This window comes from Alligator sinensis, unplaced genomic scaffold (assembly GCF_000455745.1).
Source record: "Alligator sinensis unplaced genomic scaffold, ASM45574v1 scaffold204_1, whole genome shotgun sequence".
NCBI classification, from domain to species: domain Eukaryota; kingdom Metazoa; phylum Chordata; order Crocodylia; family Alligatoridae; genus Alligator; species Alligator sinensis.
The window spans coordinates 602,351-620,604 of NW_005842363.1; the positions used below are offsets into that span (position 1 = coordinate 602,351).

General features: G+C 42.6%; 1 protein-coding gene across 7 annotated transcripts in view; it reads right to left on the bottom strand.

Moving 5' to 3' along the window:
* Window positions 1–6: 6 nt before the first annotated feature.
* The window catches only part of NMRK1 (nicotinamide riboside kinase 1), a 29,221-nt gene continuing 10,973 nt past the window's right edge, over window positions 7–18,254 (bottom strand). For all 7 annotated transcript variants that reach the window (XM_014522514.2, XM_025210654.1, XM_006029194.3 and 4 more), the window contains exons 4-9: window positions 11,065–11,113; window positions 7,995–8,166; window positions 7,821–7,892; window positions 5,619–5,725; window positions 2,617–2,700; window positions 7–488 (exon numbers count right to left, since the gene is read on the bottom strand). In XM_014522514.2, coding sequence (XP_014378000.1) covers window positions 469–488; window positions 2,617–2,700; window positions 5,619–5,725; window positions 7,821–7,892; window positions 7,995–8,166; window positions 11,065–11,113 — 504 coding nt within the window. In that variant the 3' untranslated portion in view covers window positions 7–468. The remainder of the gene's footprint in view (window positions 489–2,616; window positions 2,701–5,618; window positions 5,726–7,820; window positions 7,893–7,994; window positions 8,167–11,064; window positions 11,114–18,254) is intronic.

The following is an 18,254-nucleotide window of genomic DNA, read 5'->3' on the forward strand; positions in this document are numbered from 1 at the left end:
AAGAAACACCATATGAAAGCAGAACTTTCTCTCTCTCTGATCTTAAAAAATGATATTCTAAAACAGTTGCTGCCTTCTTAACCACAGTATATTCGTTATATGATTCTATCAGCTATTACCTCTATATTTCTATATTACTCGTGCAATCATTTTGAAATCATATTTGAAAAACAGTTTCCTTACACATTCTACTGTGCACATGTACTTTCATATATGCTTATGACACAATATTTCTCAAATATTCAGGGCTAGTTTTCTAGGTATAAAATGAGTTTATGATTAAGTATTAAATCAAGGTTGAAGTGTGTTGCATGATTAGAAATATCACTCTTGGGAAGAAGCCCAAAAATATTGTCTAAAACTACTTGATGATGTATTGAGTTCAACACATTTTATTGGGCTCTCAGAGCTTATTTGCTTAACACCATAAAATACTTAATACTGGACAGAATCCAAACTTCCAAAATGTTATGCTGTGACCTGTTCACCTAAAAAAGAAAATATAAATAGAGACATCAGATCACAGATACTATAGGGTATCTATCTACCACAATTATTACTGTCTGTCCAAACTTCAAGATTAGATTAGAAATTCTTCCCTTAATGCTCAAATCAATTCAAAACACATTTTGGCTTAAAATAGATTTTTACCACTTTCTCTCAAAAACTTTCAAACACATCTTTTAATTCTAAGTTTACCCAATCAACATGTCTAGTAGGCCTGTGCGAAGCAGCTAGTACTTGCTTTGGATTTGGATTCAGTCAATTCAGGGGACAGTGATGCGATTCGGCAATTCGAGTCACTGTCCTGATTCAATTCAGCCAAATCTCCAAATCAGCCAAGCCAGGCCCATCCTCCGTCCCTCTCCCAGCCCAGCAATGGCTGCCCTGCCTGCCTCAGCTCTCAGCACTTGGGGAAAAAAAAGCACCGGATTAACAGGTGCTGCTGGGCAGGGAGCAATCCCTGCTGCCCCCCACTGCCCCACGCTGTATGGGGGGCTCTGTACAAGCCCCCCGACCCCCCCCAGTGCCCCCATGGGTGCCCTGCCTGGGCAAGCTCCAGTCCTTTAAGAAGAAAAAAAATACCTGAAGAAACCCCCAGACTCACTGCTCCTGCAGGCAGGGGGCGATCCCCGCTGCCTGCCACTGCCCTGCACCATGTGGGCGGTTCTGCAGGAGCCCCAAAAGCCCCGAAGCTGCACCAGGAGCGGCAAGTCCCAGGGCTTTTCTCGGCTTTTTTTGTTTCTTAAAGGGCCAAAGCAGGCAGGGCAGCCATGGGGGAGCAGGGGTCGAGGGGGCTCATGCAGAGTCCCCCATGCAGTGTGGGGGGCAGCGGAGATCACCCCCTGCCCGGCAGCACCTGGTGATGGTCCCCTGCCCCTCCTCCAGCTCCCCCTCCCCCGCCCCCAGTACTTACCAGCTCAGAATGACTGCAGCTCCCAGCTGCAGCCACTGGGGACTTTCCGAATCATCAAAGCTCTCCGAATCTTTGCTGAAGATTCAGAGAGCTTTGAATCGATTTAGACCTTTAAATCGGTCCCCTGATTCAATTCGGATTCGGAGATTCGGCCACCGAATCGGGTCAAATCTCTTCCGAATCGAATCACCACCCAAAGCTTTGCATAGCCCTAATGTCTAGCTCTGAAGCTGCCATGGTACAAGCTAAAATTAGCATCTAGTCTTGATTAAAGACATTCAATTTCTCTTTCATTCATAAAGCAACGGGAGACAGTTTGACAGACTGCATTTTTAATTTTTTTCATTTACATTTTCATTTTATTTTCAGGTGATTAACTGATACCTGTGATGGCCTTCTTTCTGATTGTCAGTTACATAGGCTATGAGTTGGGATAAAGCCACCATCAAGATATTAACTTACTTTGAGTTTTGCTCCAGTTCTGTTCTAAATGTTTTTATTAGTAAAGTTCACACACAACTATTTAGAAGGCCACTAAAATCAGACTTTCCATAAGGCATAAAATATATAAATACCTAAGTACAATGTTGCTAATGACTGGCTTTAAAAAAAGAAAATTAAAATTTGACAGTGTCCAGGGATACAAAAATGTGTGCACAGAGCTATGTAGATATACATAGCTACAAAAATATATGAGCAGAGAATGTAGGTATACATTCAGTGCAACACAAGAATCTCACAAAGGTAGTCTAATTATTACACACAACAGAATTACACACTGGACTTCTGGTACCAATTATTAAAAAGAATACAAGCTTTCCTTTTCATAAAATTGTTTTTCTCCTGTAGCTCTTCAAAAATGATTGAGCTTGTATTCCTTTACAAACTCAATTTATCTTAGTGCCAGGATTCATTTAATTATTTCCTTTTTAATATTCAGAAGTAGCAAAAATCTGAATAAAAAGAGAACCTTAGCTTGACTTGATTGATCACTCCCTTTGCAATAATTTGGGAATTTAGAGAGTTTTATAAAACTCAAAACAAAGAACTGAGGACTGTGAAAACTCATATATTACATTTCTCTTCTTTCTCATACTTAAATCGTTACTCCGGAGACTCTCTATTCCTCAATGTTAATGTAGATTTTTGTTAATATGAGCCTCCTCTCTCCCTTTCCAATTTCCCATAAAACTACTTACTTTTCTGTATTTTTAGCTCCTGTATTATATCATTATACATATGTGATAAAAGCTCTTCTTGGGATTCTGTACCATCCAAATAAACTGAGATAGAAGAAAACAAGAAGGATTTCAAACTATTATTATACTATATAGTTTGTTACTTTCAATACATCTGTATAGTATTTAATTCTTAATACAACCCCCTGTGGAACCTCTTGGTGGATAGTGTTCCGACAGAAATAATATTTGTCCCCAATACCATTTCAGTTGTACACAATTAAGGGGATGAATCCAGCCCCAAATATGAGCCTAATCTAAAAATATTACTGGCCCACAAACTTCCCAAAAGATAGAGAACACAGGACTATGGTAAACTGAGCAATTCAGCAGAAATAGTTTCCCATGAACATGGTAGCCCTTTGCAAAGAGCTGGAAGAGTTAATTCGAGTTACTGTATCTCACAATACTGATGTAACAGTTACATTCTTCAGATTGGTTATGGTAACTTCCCTTATAAGCAGATGCTAGGGTGAAGAATGTATTTTGAGCCCCAGATTTCCAGGGTCATTTTATTTAAATTAAAAGAACAAAGTAATCCACATATGCATGCACACACCAAAAACTGGCACTGAAAACAAACTTAAATTATGCATCTCCATTTATTTCTTTCCATCAGCAACAGTTAGCTGTAGATAATGGCACCAGCAAGGGACACTTTTTTCAGTTATTACTAAAGATGCAAAAGCATCAGCAAATTGAGGACTGCAGAAAACAGTCTTATATCTACAAGGAGTTCTACTACCCAGGTACTGGGGACCACAGCTTCTTTGTCAACAAGAGTTCAACCTCAATTCCACAGGTAGCTGAGTATTATTCTGTTGTAAGCAGTTATTAAGTAAGCTTGATACAACTTTTCTGGAACCTTATAGTCCTTCTCCTGGAAAGACATCCAGCATTTTGAAAAAGTCCAGCATGGGCTTTTGACCACTCATAGTGATATCAATCAGTCTTAACAAACAAGCAATTCTTAAGCTCTTTCTTTATTGCCTAGTCTGAAAAACAATAATCCTGTATTTACGCTCCATTCAAGAGAAAAGAGCAGTAACTCTGTAAAGTAAAAGAAATTCTCTAACAGTGAAAAAAATACCCTTAGGGCCACTTTTAAAATATAAAGCTTCCACTAATTTCATAGCTGGGCATTTTTTTTTGTTTTGTTTAAAGCAAAGATATTTCAAGACACTTTAAAACAATTGTAAGTCAGTGTTACGAGTGGTTAGTCTCAAGGGAGCCAGGTGAGTATAGATAAGGATAGTGTATGACAACATGCCCTGTAATTCCAGCTTAATCCTTTTACAAGTGACCAAGTGGACCTGACCCCTAAAGGTTTTTGTAATAGTTTCTGTTCTCTTCACAACGTCGTCTCTCACATACTTGCATAAATTTAAACACAGACTTCAACAGATTTCCCCATCTTGGTACAGTTCATCCCCATGGAGAAGGCCTGGAGGAGGTTCTACATACTATGTCTTTGATGCACTGGCCATTTCCACTGCAGTGAAATTCACCTCTAATCTTTTTGGTACATAAGACTGGCACAGTATCAACCAATATCAGAAGGAAGGCTTAAATCCTAATCCTGGTAAGTCTTGTATGTCATTGACTCCCATTTCAGTGCAATTCAAAAGTGTTCAACAACCTGCAGGAGCTACCCAATATGTCGCATGGTCAGACTCATAGCACAAGCAAACTTTATGCTAGTTTACCTTCACTAATAACTTCGCATAGCTTACCATTCCTGGGTGCATCTACATGTGTGCTTTAATGTGCATTAAAATAGGCTAATACACATTAAGCGTCACTTAAAAAGCATGCTCTTTAGTTAATGTGCATTAAGACAGGCTAATGTGAATTTTCCTAGTACCTCACAACGGAGGTACTAGATTAAATGAACATTAACTAAAGCACATTAATGCACATGTACACACAACAGACGCTTGGAGAAATCTGTGTAACCTTGTTTTATTCAAGACCTAAATCTACACTTTAAACTTTGGTCTACTGCATTCACTGATGGATACACATTGTGACTGTACGTTTAAATCACAGCACACACACACACACACACACACACTCATTTCATGGACTTCACCGATCAAGTGGACCAATGTGGTTTTGTTTTCAGCTGTAAATGTTATAGAGACAAGACACTCCTACCACAAAGAGTACTAAAATATTATAGCTAACGGGTCTAAACCTGTTGCACAAATGCCATGCAAGTTTCTAAAAAAATATACAATGTTTTTTGGTGGGAGGCCAGTGTGTGACAGGATCACAAGAAGCTCCTCAGGCACCACTATGGTCTCCTTTCCACCCCTTACAGCCATATCCAGTATCAACTAGAACAAACCACTTTAAACTCAAAGTCCCTTCCTCTGGGTCGTCATACCACTTTCAGGCCATCTTCCCATTCTCTGGCTCCCTCTGCCCTGGGAGTACCTACCACGGCCTGCAGCTCCTACTACCCCCCAGCCTGAGCTGGCAGGAGTGCCACTCTCCGCAGAGTTCAGGGCTGGACTTCCCTTCTGCCTCAGGGGCCTGGGCTTATATGCCCTGGCTACCCGCTTCTGGCCAGCTGCTTTCCTGACCGGATGCAGGTGTGGCCCTTCAGCCTCCAGGGCAGCTTAATGCCAGTGTTCTTGCTGCCTAACCCAGGCTCTGCACTACTCCCTTACTGCTAGGCAGCTAGCCCTGCAATAGGCACATGCAGCTTTTGGGTCCCTGGCTGCTTACTCCCCTGCAGCAAGCCCATAATATGTAACCTTCCCCAATCTGGTGACATCCCTGCTTCAGCTTCTCCCTTAAAGTAGCAAGAGCCCCTGGCTCACTCTTACAGGGGGAACACTAATTTGTGTGTGTGTGTGTGTGTGTGTGTGTGTGTGTGTGTGGGTGTGTGTGTGTGTGTGTGTGTGTGTGTGTGTGTGTGTGTGTGTGTGTGTGTGTAAAGATGATATACACCATACCAATGTTGCTCATCTTTTCTTCAAATTCACTTTTATGTTTCAGATACATAGGCCACACATGTCCATCGAAGTAGCCTGGTGGGTCTGCCGGCTGATAGACTCTGGTACTGCAGAAAAATAGATTTGCTTTCTTACCCAAGTTTCACAATATTACAATGTTTTTCTGGTGGGCACATGTATACTCTTCTGTGCTATAGTTCAAATTTCTATCTGAAATCTTGAAGTGGGGGAAAGCTGTGGATCTTTTGGTTGACGTGTAAGGAGGCTTATCAGGCATAATGGTTTATTATACTGCCCAAGTGATTTTTATGTAGTGACCCGGTCTATTTCTGTGCATCATTCCAAGTAAAAGACCAGATAAAAGCAAGTTACCTGTCATAAGCTTTATTTCATGTGTTAGACAAGAAAGACCAAAATAAATCACTAAAACTTCATTTTTTCACAATGTTTCAAGTTTTTAAACATAAGCAATTTTGGCTTCTCATCAATTTTCAGAAGTGCTGAGCTCTCATACTTTAAAGATCAAACTCTCAAATTGTCTTAAGTAAGGCAGACATAGGCAGCCATATTAGGGTGAAGTTGAGCAGTGTATAGAAGTGTAGTATAGTGTACAAAGCACTGTATAGAATTTACCATTCAAGTCATTTTTTAAAGGTGTACTGCCTAGTTTTGGACCATGGCATGGTCCACTTCCTCCACAGCTGCCCTCTCTTCCCCCTAATATACCTAAGGTACATTGATGATGTCTTCATTGTATAGACATGTGGGAAGAAATCTCTAGAGAAATGTCACCAGGACTTTAACAACTTACACCCCGCCATCAAACTAACTCTGGAATACTCTACACGGCAAATTCATTTCCTAGACACTACAGCAAAGGTTTGCAACAGCCACCATGTTGTACCAGAAATCAAATGACCATCACAGCTACTGTCACACCACCAGCCTAAACACACCACTACATCCACTGTCGACAGCCAAACTCTGCATTACAGCTGTATCTGCTCTGATCCCACCAACACACTTTAAGGATCTGGAAGAGGGATTCCTATAATTATAATTACAATATGCTCCCAAAACAGGAGCCACTCAAATCAACAAAGCCAGACTCAGACCTTGCTCTGAGCTGCTACTATATCAAAGGCCTGTGGCAGAATACTTTAACCTCCCTAGACATATCTTGACCTCAGGGCAGCTGTTCATAGGCTGCACACCTTTAAAAACTGACTTGAATGGGAAATTACAGAACAAGAAATCATCCATAGACTGGTTTGTGTTAAGAATGGTTTAAATGGGGATTACGGATTCTTACCGTGTTACCTGGATTAGTGTTTGTGACACTTTGTTCCTATGGGTTCTTTGCTTGTTTGGCTCTCCCAGCACTGCCCCCTCCCTTCCTGCCTTCTATATTCCAGTCATACTCCCCATTCTATATACTGCTTTGTGCACGTCCTTTTACACTACAGCAACTAACAAAGTGAACTCTATCTCACAAAAACTTATGTTCTGTATACCTTTGATTTACTTTATAAGAAGCAGAAGACAGGGTAGCTTTGCACAAGTAAGGCATCCAAAATTGCTATTTACTTTTGAAAAATGGTAGGTAATTAAGAACAAGGAAATTGTGCAAGCAGTGGAACAGATTCTGACCACCAATATCTGTGCCATCCAGAAAAACCTTGAATGAAACCAAGCTTTTCCAGAAGCAATGGCAGTCAGAATTTGACCCAGTTCTCTAAATCATACAATGTAACTGCAAATCAATGTTGCCACTGAACAATACAATTTTGTACTTATGTCTAGAGAAGCATAAAACTAAAATGCTTATTTGTATCTATTTTTGGCCTCTCTCAAACAGTATTTAAGTACAAGTATACAGTAATCAAGTTCTCTGGAGAGGAGCTGTCTTTTTATTATGTGTCTGTACAATGCCTAGAACTACATGGCTGCAATCCTTGAAGGATCTTTATATTTTAGGGTTAGGATACCATTTTAAATCCATGGGAACAACAGAAGGAGAACTGCTAACAAATGGAGCTCACAAACTCCACAAAGCACGCGTCAAAAGAAAGACACACTGCCAAACCTTTTAAGTCCTAATCATTACAATTAGTATGCACAGAAAAATAGAACTCCCCCTCTCCTATAAGTATACAAGAGTATGGTGACCTACAGTGAGCAATACTTTTAAAATAAACTTACCTCCTTCTTCTCTTGCATTCTTCATATGGGAGGGTTAGAAAGTATCTTCTATTCCATAATTCATTAAGAGGCCTACAATTAAAACACATGGTCATTTTGTCTCACCACTCAGCCATATTTATAGTTTACATTATGTCTCTTTTACAAATAATGTTAAGCTGTTATGAGTCTTACTCATAGTTGTATAGGAGAAAGCCTTCAACAATTAAAATGTGAATTTCTTGTGCACTTCTCAGATTGTCATGTGTGACCTTTGAGTCTCCAGTTGAGAAAGAAGAGCTAGTTGGGTTTTCTATCCATGCATGTATACTTTTCACCATTTCCTCTATGTAAAGGGCATCAAGCACTAGAAGAGAAAGCAAAATGAAAGTTGAATTTTAAGTATTATTATATTTCTCAGTTAATTTTGAAGATTAATAATATGTGATCTAAAAATTAGCACTAAATAAAAGGAACAGAATTACTTTAGAATGAATAGCGATGTGATGGTTACTTAAGTGTTGACAATCCCATCTAGTACTGGAATCCCAAATAACAGCACTACTTACCAGGCTGCTCCATCTAGCTTCATTGTCCAAGCAAACTGAAGCCAAGGAGTTTCATAGTTTCATAGTAGCTAGGGTCAGAAGGGACCTGAACAGATCATCTAGCCTGCCCCCCTGCCACAGGCAGGAATGAATGCTGGGTTCACAAGACCCCAGACAGGTGATCATCCAACCTCCTTTTGAATATGCCCAAGGTAGGGGCGAGGACCACTTCCCTGGGAAGCTGGTTTCAGATTTTGGCCCCCCTAACTGTAAAATACTGCTTTCTGATCTCCAACCTAAACCTATTCTACATCAGCTTATGACCATTGTTCCTCGTCACCCCAGGTGGTGCTGGGGAGAAAAGTGCTCTGCCCATTTGCTGTTGATCCCCCTTGATGAGCCTGTAGGCAGCCACCAGGTCCCCCCTCAGCCTCCTCTTGCTGAGGCTGAACAGGTTCAGGCCCTTCAGGAGTTAAACTGGTATGACTGATGAAAAATAGCAGTAACAAAAAATGTAAGGTTCAAACTAATGTCATAAGTGAGTACGTCAGAATGCAATCACAGGTATTACAGGGGATCAATATTCTCTCTAAGAATGCAATCCATGAGCAATCCTGGCTGAGAGTGAATGGGTATCTCAGTATGCCTACCCCTCCCCACTCCTGGAGCAGCCTGTGGCCAGGTTGGGGCAGGTGGCAAGTGGCCAGATGCAAAGCCAGCGGCGGTGGGGGGGAGCATCAGCGCCCCCTTGCTTCGGCAATGGGCACCCCCCCAGGCGGGTGCCCAAGGGCCATGGCCCCCTACTGGTACACCAGTGTGTGCACGGCATTAAAAAGTTATTGTGTGACATGATTTTTTATTGTGTGCAGCCGCACACGCGCACAGCTTAGAGGGAATGCTGCAGGAGATCACTTGCAGGATATTAAACTAGTACAATGAGAGGAAACCTGAAACAAACCATGGATCTGAATAGTCCAGATTACAATGATAAAAGCTGAATACAGATCCCAAATTTGTATCTAAAGCTGCCTGCAACATATTTGGTCTGTGCAGTCTGAACTCAGTGTAACTCCTTTGGGATGAGGCCCAAATTTTCATTATTTTTATCTGCCCCTTGGAGAGGGCCAGAGGCAGAGATAGGGGAATGCAGGGAATGCAGTAACACATCCCTTTGGTTGTGCAGCAAATGGACAATGACTTCTCTGAGCTCATCATTTCAGGTTCTGCCAGACCCTGCACTGTCACAGCTCTGGAATCCAAAGGGTAAATGTAACCTCCACTCACCCTCCCCTTTTGCACTGCTGCCAAATTCAATGGCAGGGAAGGGAACGTTAGCTCAGCATTCATCCCCTGGATTCTGGACACAGGATAAGGGAACGTTAGGGCAGCATTCATCCCCTGGATTCTGGACACAGGACTCCAGTGGTTGGGCTGATGAGCCGGTGAGCTCAGGGAGCTCACTGAGTGTGCTGTGTAGCACAAAGGGGATTTAAAATCAAACCCTGGACCCCACCCCACAGGGAGGGCTGTGTGGTCTTGGCTCCATATTCATAACTGAAGTTCATGGTGTTCACTTTTCACAGGAAATGCTCAGGTTGATCCTTTGTCTGAAAGTTGGCCTAGGCCCAATAAATAACATTTCATATCATGACATGCAGCTCCACAAATGGGAAGAATAAACACAAAAAAGATATACTTCGTTTGGACTTCTTGCTAATCTAACAACCAAAAACGCTCATTTACATCCCATCTCACCAAATTAGTCTGGAGCCCAAAGAAAATTCCCACTGACTCCAAAGAAGCCAAGATTTTATGCTGGAATGAAAGGTCATTTAACTCTTAAGATCAAATATATAAGATATTAATATTAATTCTTGTTTGACAGTAATTTAACATGTGCTATAGGCTATTTTTTAATATTCTTGTCGAGTGTATTGTTACTTAGTGAACAGCTCAAAAAGGGTTAGAAGACTACTTATGAAAAGTGTTACCCAACATGAATAAGGGTATGAAAACCTGGCCCCAGATGTTTATTTTCGTTATTTAACATTGCAAAATGGTATAATTGGCATTGAATCTGAAATCACAACCAGTAACGCTTTTCAAAAGAATTTCTATTGTAAATTTTCTATTGTGCTTATAAGCAATAGAGAACTGGCAGCATTATGTGCCATACTGAGGAGCTAAGAAATTTCAGGGCTTAAGAAACTAAATTTGCTACAGACAGTTTTATTAGCCTCTGAGGAAAGTACCAGGTATTGTAATCTGTAGTATCTTCTGCCACCCAATCCTCAAAACTTTAGACACCAGCCATAAACACAGAACAACCCAACCCTTCTTATTACACTAAACTACACAGCAGTTGCTTTAGGACCAAGAGAGGGCTTGCCAATTTGTAAAACAAAGGATCAAAAGCTATGAAAAGAAGGTGAAAAATACTGTTACTTGCTGCTAATGGTATTGTGCAGTAGCAAAATAAAAAGTTTACTATAATAAATTGCCCAGCATAATGATTATAAACTGTAAAAATGCTATTTTCTCTTTCCTGTTAAAACCACATTTTAACAAATCCACTATCACATTAGTTTCCCATTTAATTTTGTCAGACATACCACATTAACCTGTCTTCTTAATGAATGAAAAAGAACCCCATCTGAGAGCTACCTTGTCCAAAAAAGGTGAAATACAGCTGAGATTTCAGCACCCAACCTACTAACCATCATACTGCTTAAATCCACGTTCGTCCGTCTCTACTTCAGATTCTGGCTGGAGAGAAAAACAATTAAAATGATTTGAAGGTAGTTATCCAGTCAAACAACAATATTAACACTTTCAACTCTGAAATCTCTCTTGAAACATTCATTGTGGGGATTGGTATTAAAACTCTGTGGGTAAGAGCAGCTAAAAGCCCAGTGGGAGGTGAGGAAGTAAGGTGCGGTGTTACAAAGGGTGCCTATACACATGCTCAGTCTCAATTAATTGCTAAATGTTCTAATTAGAACACTCTAGCATAGCTGCAGCATCCATGTATAAGCCCCCACAGGCATCAAAATGGCCACTGGGTGCTTTACCTAAAGCTCATTGAATGCATCCCCTGACCATTTTTAAATGCATGGAAGCGTAATACACATGATTGTGCACACTGGCTCTGGGGCTGGTCCAGATCAGGAGATGCTGGAGCCAGTGCACAGGACTGGCCTGGAAGGGTACCATGTGCAGCACATACCCTGGAATGACCTCCTGTGCTATGTGCAGGGCACACAGCCAGTCCAGCCCCATGTGCCACAAATAGTAAATGCCAGCCTCAGGGCTTGCTGTACACATGGGACTAGTATTGGGCATGTGTTGCCAACAGCACCCAGGCTGCATCTGGTGGTGCATGTGACACAAGGGGTCGAGAGCACAGGCTGTATGTAGCACCCTAGACTGACCCGTGCTGCCTGCAATACTGGGTCCAGCCTGTGCACAGGAAGCCCTGGAGCCAGTGTGCACTGTGTGGCATATGGTGCAGCACCATGAGAGAGGAAGTGGTGGTGGGGGCAGTTTCAGTCTGACCCACAAACTGGCCCAGCAACCCAGCTATACATGGAAAAATTATTAATTTTTTATAATTTTTCCATTTATAGAATCTAGTTGTTGAAGAGTCATTTTAAATGTGTTCCCCTCACCCACCACTGCATGGCTGGACAGGGGCCAGAGCCCAAGCCAGAGCTATGACAGGGGGTAAGTGGTAGTGGCATGTGTGGGAAGCAGAGGTTGTGGGGAAGCTAGTAGCTGTGGCTCTGACTCTGACACTGAGCCTGGAGCTGCAGCAGCTGTCTGTTTCCTTGACTGCACATTGAATGTGAGAGGGACCTCACCTTCAATTCAAATAAATACTGTATCTAAAATGTTGGAGGCCAACTTCTCTGTCAGTCTCAAAGACATATGGAAATCTCAAGCACACCCCCTTCTTGATCACTCTTTTAGTCATCCATAGGTTTTTTGGCTTGCTGGTGTCTATAGTCTTTGTTTTTAATTTTTTGACAGCAGCTTCTCATAAGAACAAAGATAGGATGGCTATTGCTGTGGATTCCACTATTGATTTGTTTATTTCCAGCTTTGTTTGTTATTTTGGTCTCCCTGAATCTATGCTTTTAAAACAGCTGCTGCTTCTTTGACTAAAAGTCCCACCTCTCCAGCAAGTCTATGGACTCTTTTTTATAGATGCATGCTAAATATCTACGTGCTAATTTTTATTTAGTTGCAGTCTTCACCCTTTCTTGTTCAGCTGGACTTCCTTGTGGTCCTTTCTCTTTTCATCACTGATTTTTTTAGCTCAGTGAGGGCCAACCTTTTTGGCAGGTATGACACAAATGAGCCCATCATCTCCAAGTGCCACTCTGATCCCCTTGTCCTGCCTGATATGCTACTCAGTTTTCTGTTCCCTGTCCTGTGCTTCCCAGCTGCTCTGATGCTCTACTTTCTGCTCCCTGGCCTATGTGCCACTGAGCTGTCTGTCCCCTCCCAGATCTGCCACATGCCACACATGGATGCTGCTTGTGCCATTTGTGGCACCCATGGTGCAGGCTGGTCACCCTTGGTTTAGCTGTTTTAGAAATTAATAGCATGTTAATCTCTTTGCTGATATCTTTTGCTCCCAGGAGCCTTTTATTTAGTTCAACAAATAACACTTCTTCCTCTGGCAACTGGCAGCTTTTATTTATTCCTCTCTTAAAGTGACTCTTGAGTTGGCTTGCTTGTATTCTTTGTTCATTAGGTAAGGCTAGATGTGTTCTTCTCTTCTCTTGTATTGTGAGAGGCCACTCTTGAAACCAAATGGCCTAGAAAAAAATTTGCAGGGCAAGACACCAACTGGGACCTGGTGTTTCTGCTGTCCCTTGCACTGCAGAATATGGCACAGAAGACTGAGGTGATTAGCATTACACTTTTCACATCCAGAGCACTGACAAATTGCCTCCCTAACCCCATGAGTACCTTTCCTATGGTTAACTTTTGCCACATGTTTGTTATAGACTGGGCAGGCCAGAGTCTCATTGGGCTACCCTATTATATTAGTATGGGTTCACTACCTGGCTGCTCTGTATTCTTCAGAGTATCTGGTTGTACAAGGCATGAACAGAAACTTGCGAGGACAAAACTTTAAGTTTTTATATAATTACTCCTTGAGTCCTAACACTGACCATGATAGGAGGGAGAATTCAGGCCCCTCCAGAGGGGGCTGAATTTTCTAGTGCAGGGAGAAAACTTTCCATTTCTGGGAAGACCAATATGTTTATTTCCAGGGGGATGGAATGGTGTTCTTATTTTCTCTTTGCTATTTAGAATTAATAAATTCCAGACTGGGAATATGGTTTGGAGTTATTAAAACATCTGCAGTATTTAAAAAAAAAAAAAAAACCCATCAAGGAAGCCTCCCTAGCTCTAATCCAGCTTTGTTTTCTCTGGACCATCAGTTTGATGGCCACAGAAAGGAATTTCATCTTCAAAGCCTTGAGGGTCCAGGAATGTTGCACAGTAGCCCCACCCTCCGGCCATACTGTCACAAAAGTCTCATTTTTTGCCACTGAGGAATGACTCTGTATGGCATTTCCACTGTATGCCATTAAGAAGCTTTTCACTTAACTGCACTATTGGTAGATCAGTGAATTCTAACCAATAGATCAAAAGCAACTATGAGAATTGTATATCCTGTGGTCATTCGGGGCGCCAGTTGGTTTGCCTTTAGGTTCTATCTGGAGGGATTGTGGAAGGAGGCCAAAGCTCCAGCTAGTCAATGACCCAGAACTATGATCTATAACATTTAAGAGAAATAGTCAGTGGTGCAGAGTAGTCACGAGTTACAGGGCACAATGACAGGTAGTCTTCCACTTGTGTTCCCACAATCCTTTATACCTGTGCCTTATGGCCCTTCTCCACACTTCACCCTCTTCTCCTCTACACCCCAGCAGCTAGATAGCTTTTCACATCACCCTTTTCAATATCTCATTTTCCTTGTAAGAACATAGAAAGTGACATACTGGATCAGAGCAATGGTCCATCTAGTCAGGGATCCCATCTTTGACAGTGGCAGAAGCAGACGCTTTCAAGGGAGATAAGTGAACTGGGTATACTCAGAGTGATCTATCCCCTGTTCATTGGCTTCCCTAGCATCCACCATCATTGGTTTAAAGATGCCAAAGGAAACATGTCAGACTGTTCTGTTTAATGGCTATTAACAGATCTATCATCCATTAATTTGTCTAGTTGCGGGCTGCTCCAGATTGCCAGGACAAGGAAGTCTCCTGACATGCAATTACCAGGCCAGAGAAACACATTTTCATTTGATTTATTATTTGGAGGGAGACCTTGGAGCACCGGTCTGACCATAAAAACACTATCCCTAGCCTACTTGCATAGCTGGGCATTCATAAGACTGGCTTGCTGTGGTGACAGCATATTCTGCAAAGCACGCACACCAGAGAACTAGTAATTTACCTGTGTCACACCCTTGCTATGCAGAACTCCATAAAGGTGCCTGCCAGTACTATTATCCTCCTGAGGTTCCATTCTAGAAACTAGATCTTCTTTACAGACAGGAGACTCTTGGAGAAGGACAGCACCTAACCCCACACTGCACCAGCAGAGGCAACAGCAATGGGGGAAACAGTATTCTAGCTCAGCAGCTGCTGTCTGCTGAGCTCACTACTGCTTTGACAAAGTGTGAGGCAAAGCATAGGGGCAATTAATTCATAGCTAGGAAGAATTTTGAATTTCCTGTATTGTGACAGGCTCAGGATAAGGGCAGAATCCATATCCTCTCTCATACTTCCTCCTGACTCTAGACCCCAAGACACACAGAATAAGCATGAGAGGTTCTGGAATAATGCCTCATTGATTTCATCTACAGTTGCATGATCAGATGCCTCTAAGGATATACTATGCAAGGCAAAAAATGCTCTCCACACACAAACTGCCAAGCCTGTAAAACCAGTTTTTCTTTTCACTACAATACACAAACGCTTACAGAACAATGGAATTGTGAACTATGAGAACAACACTGGTCAGGGTTAAGAGTAAGAGATCCATTATATAAGAACTTGGCTTTGTCTCTGCAAGCCTATTTTCATGCAAGGTGTTCACAGACAAGAGAGGGGGTTTTTTTTGGCAAAGGTCCTCTTGAGCATTCAGTTTCTAAAGAGATAAAACACTAAACCCCTTGACAACAGAGTTTGAGGGGGTCAGTTCACAGCTATCAAAATAACATTAACTTCAGCAACTTAATAATGTCCTCTCTCATCTTTTGATATTCTGGAAAAGTGATATCCGAACCCCTCCAAAACCAAAAAAACCTCCTCTCACGCAGAAGCAATTTTAGTCATTCGGGCAAGTAAGCAGCTAGGGTAAATACTGCCAGTCCGGTTCTTTAATGCAGTTGTTCCCTCCACTCACTGATGTGATGCTGTCACCAAGTTCTTAAGAATCATCTCTCTGCATAGATTCAAGGAACTTCTGCACCGGCCTGAAATTCTACTTCTCTTTTCCACTCAGTTATCTCTAAAAATAGATGCCCATAATGCATCACCCAGACTGAAAAACACCAGGAAACCCCACCTGATAAGGCAGACTCAGTTATGAAATGCATCTCTCCTAGCAATGTCCAAAGTTACTAAACATTTTTAAGCAGAGTTTTAAATAAAAAGGGAGGTGTCGGGAGGGAAAAGTTACCATGTACTCAGTACTGTTCATTTTTGCCTACTACCTCTGGATGCTCATGAATGAAAAAGCATAGCACACCAGAAAATGCTAAGAGATGTGATGAAGGAATTAGTTTCTTTCACTTCCAGCCCCATCCAGCTCCCCACAAAACAAACACAAACCAAACATCCACCCACCTCTTTCACTGTCATTGCAAGCATTTAGATTTGAAGGGGCAACCAGTTTGCCCCAGGAATCTCCCTATACAGACATTGCTATGATGTGAGGAAAAGAAAGCCAATTGTAAATGACAATTGTAAGAGGAATTCAGGGAGCTACTATGGAAGCAGACATTGGGACAAGTTTTTGTAACAAAAGACTATACAAGGAGCATGGGACTGGGAGCTCTTGGAGCACCTTTTCATAAAGGTATAAAATACCATCCTAATACTAACACCTGCCAGCACATGAGCCTATAGGAGGCTTCTGGGTAGGCACTGGTCCTTATTCAGGACCATGCTCTGGTGGTGGCCTCTATGCAATTTTCTCTCTAGACACAAGTGCACGTCTGTAACAACACATGGCACTCTGTGAACACATTTACATGTGCTATTAAAGTGCCTGAATAAACTGCAGAGGTTATTGCTCCAGAGTTTATTACTCTGCAGTTTATGGCTCCCAAGCATGCTGTTTGAACATGAGTCTGGAAACAAATAAGCTCCACAGTAGTTTATTCAGGCACAGCACATGGAGCTCGGTTGCAGCAGTGCTGGTTGGCAGGGGGCCCTGGAGGTCAGCCTGCCAGCCCAGGGCTGCTCCCCCTGGCTCAATGTACTGCAGAGGGGCTGGCTGGGGCACAAGGGTGCTTCAGTGTGGGACTAGCTGGCAGGCAAATCCTGCACTGAAGCACCCTTGTGACCCAGCCAGCCCCTCCAGCATATACACATGCACTGCTGCAGAGTTTTTTTTTTTACTCTGCAGCAGGGTAGTACTTGTATTTATAAGTAAGATGGGCCTGCCACTTCAGAGACAAATATGATAGGCCTGCCACTTCTTGCCGTCTCTATACTATGCCACACTGCACATCAAGAGGAGGTGAGTTGGGAAAGAAAGACAAGAGTAGCACTACAAAAGTAAGCATCACAAACACTAGATTGGCTTGCATTTTTTTTTACTGCATTTTGCTTTAGTTTATGTATTAGCTTTATAGCTTCCATTTTGTTTGGTAGTTGGCTAAGTATAATTACTTTCTGCTAGCAGTCATTTGCATTGGCAGATTTGTTCTTAATTCTTTCTTTGGATGTATTTGAAATTCTACGTTCTAAGTTTCATGTATGTTCTACGTGGGGTTGCCAGCCTCCAGGACCAATAGCCATTACTCCTGAATATGAATGCTGCGTGGTTCCAGCAGCTGGGGGGGTACGGCGAGCTCTGGCAGGTGGCAGCAGCGGTAGGTGTGGAGCTGCCACAGCACTAACAGTGGCACGTTTGGGGGGGGGTTGACAAGCACTGACCAGTGGTCAGCAGCTACCTGCAGACGTCGCCAGCAGCATTGGCAGCATCCAGCGGCAATTGTGGACCGCCTGCACACGCCGCCGGTGGTGTCGGCAGGGGGGGGGGTGGCAAGCGGTGACCTCCTGCAGGTGCTGCCGCAGTATCAGCGGTGCCTTTTCATAAAGCGTGCAGCGCCGTGCTCACGGGGTGCACATGCATCCGCAAACACCTCCTATGCTTCGCCAATGCTCCTGAATTGGTATTCTCTCCATCAAACATGAAGTGCAGTGTTGGTGCTTTAGGACAAGCTCCCAACACAGCTATGTGGTCCTGTTTTCTATTGCAGAAGTTCTACACACTGCAAACCACCCCATATCTGTAAAATGGCATGATTGCTCTACTCTGTTGCTCTATCCCCAGGTGTACACATCAGAGTTTTCAGATCCAGAAAACCTGAACAGAATTGCAGAATTGACAGATCCATGGCTAAAGCACAGGAACTTAGTAACATGCAGAATGACCAAGGTATGTGTGGCAAGCTGAACAGCTTCTGCCTTAGAGATCTTTAAGGAAAGGCAAGGCATCTCACAGTGCATCAAAGACTAGGGCACCTACAGCAACTGCATTGGGGAGGTCAACTCATGGCTTCGGAGTTGGTGCCACCATGCAGGGTTCGGCTTTCTAGACCATGATCCGTACTTCCAGGATAGGACCTTGCTAGGACGTGATGGTCTAC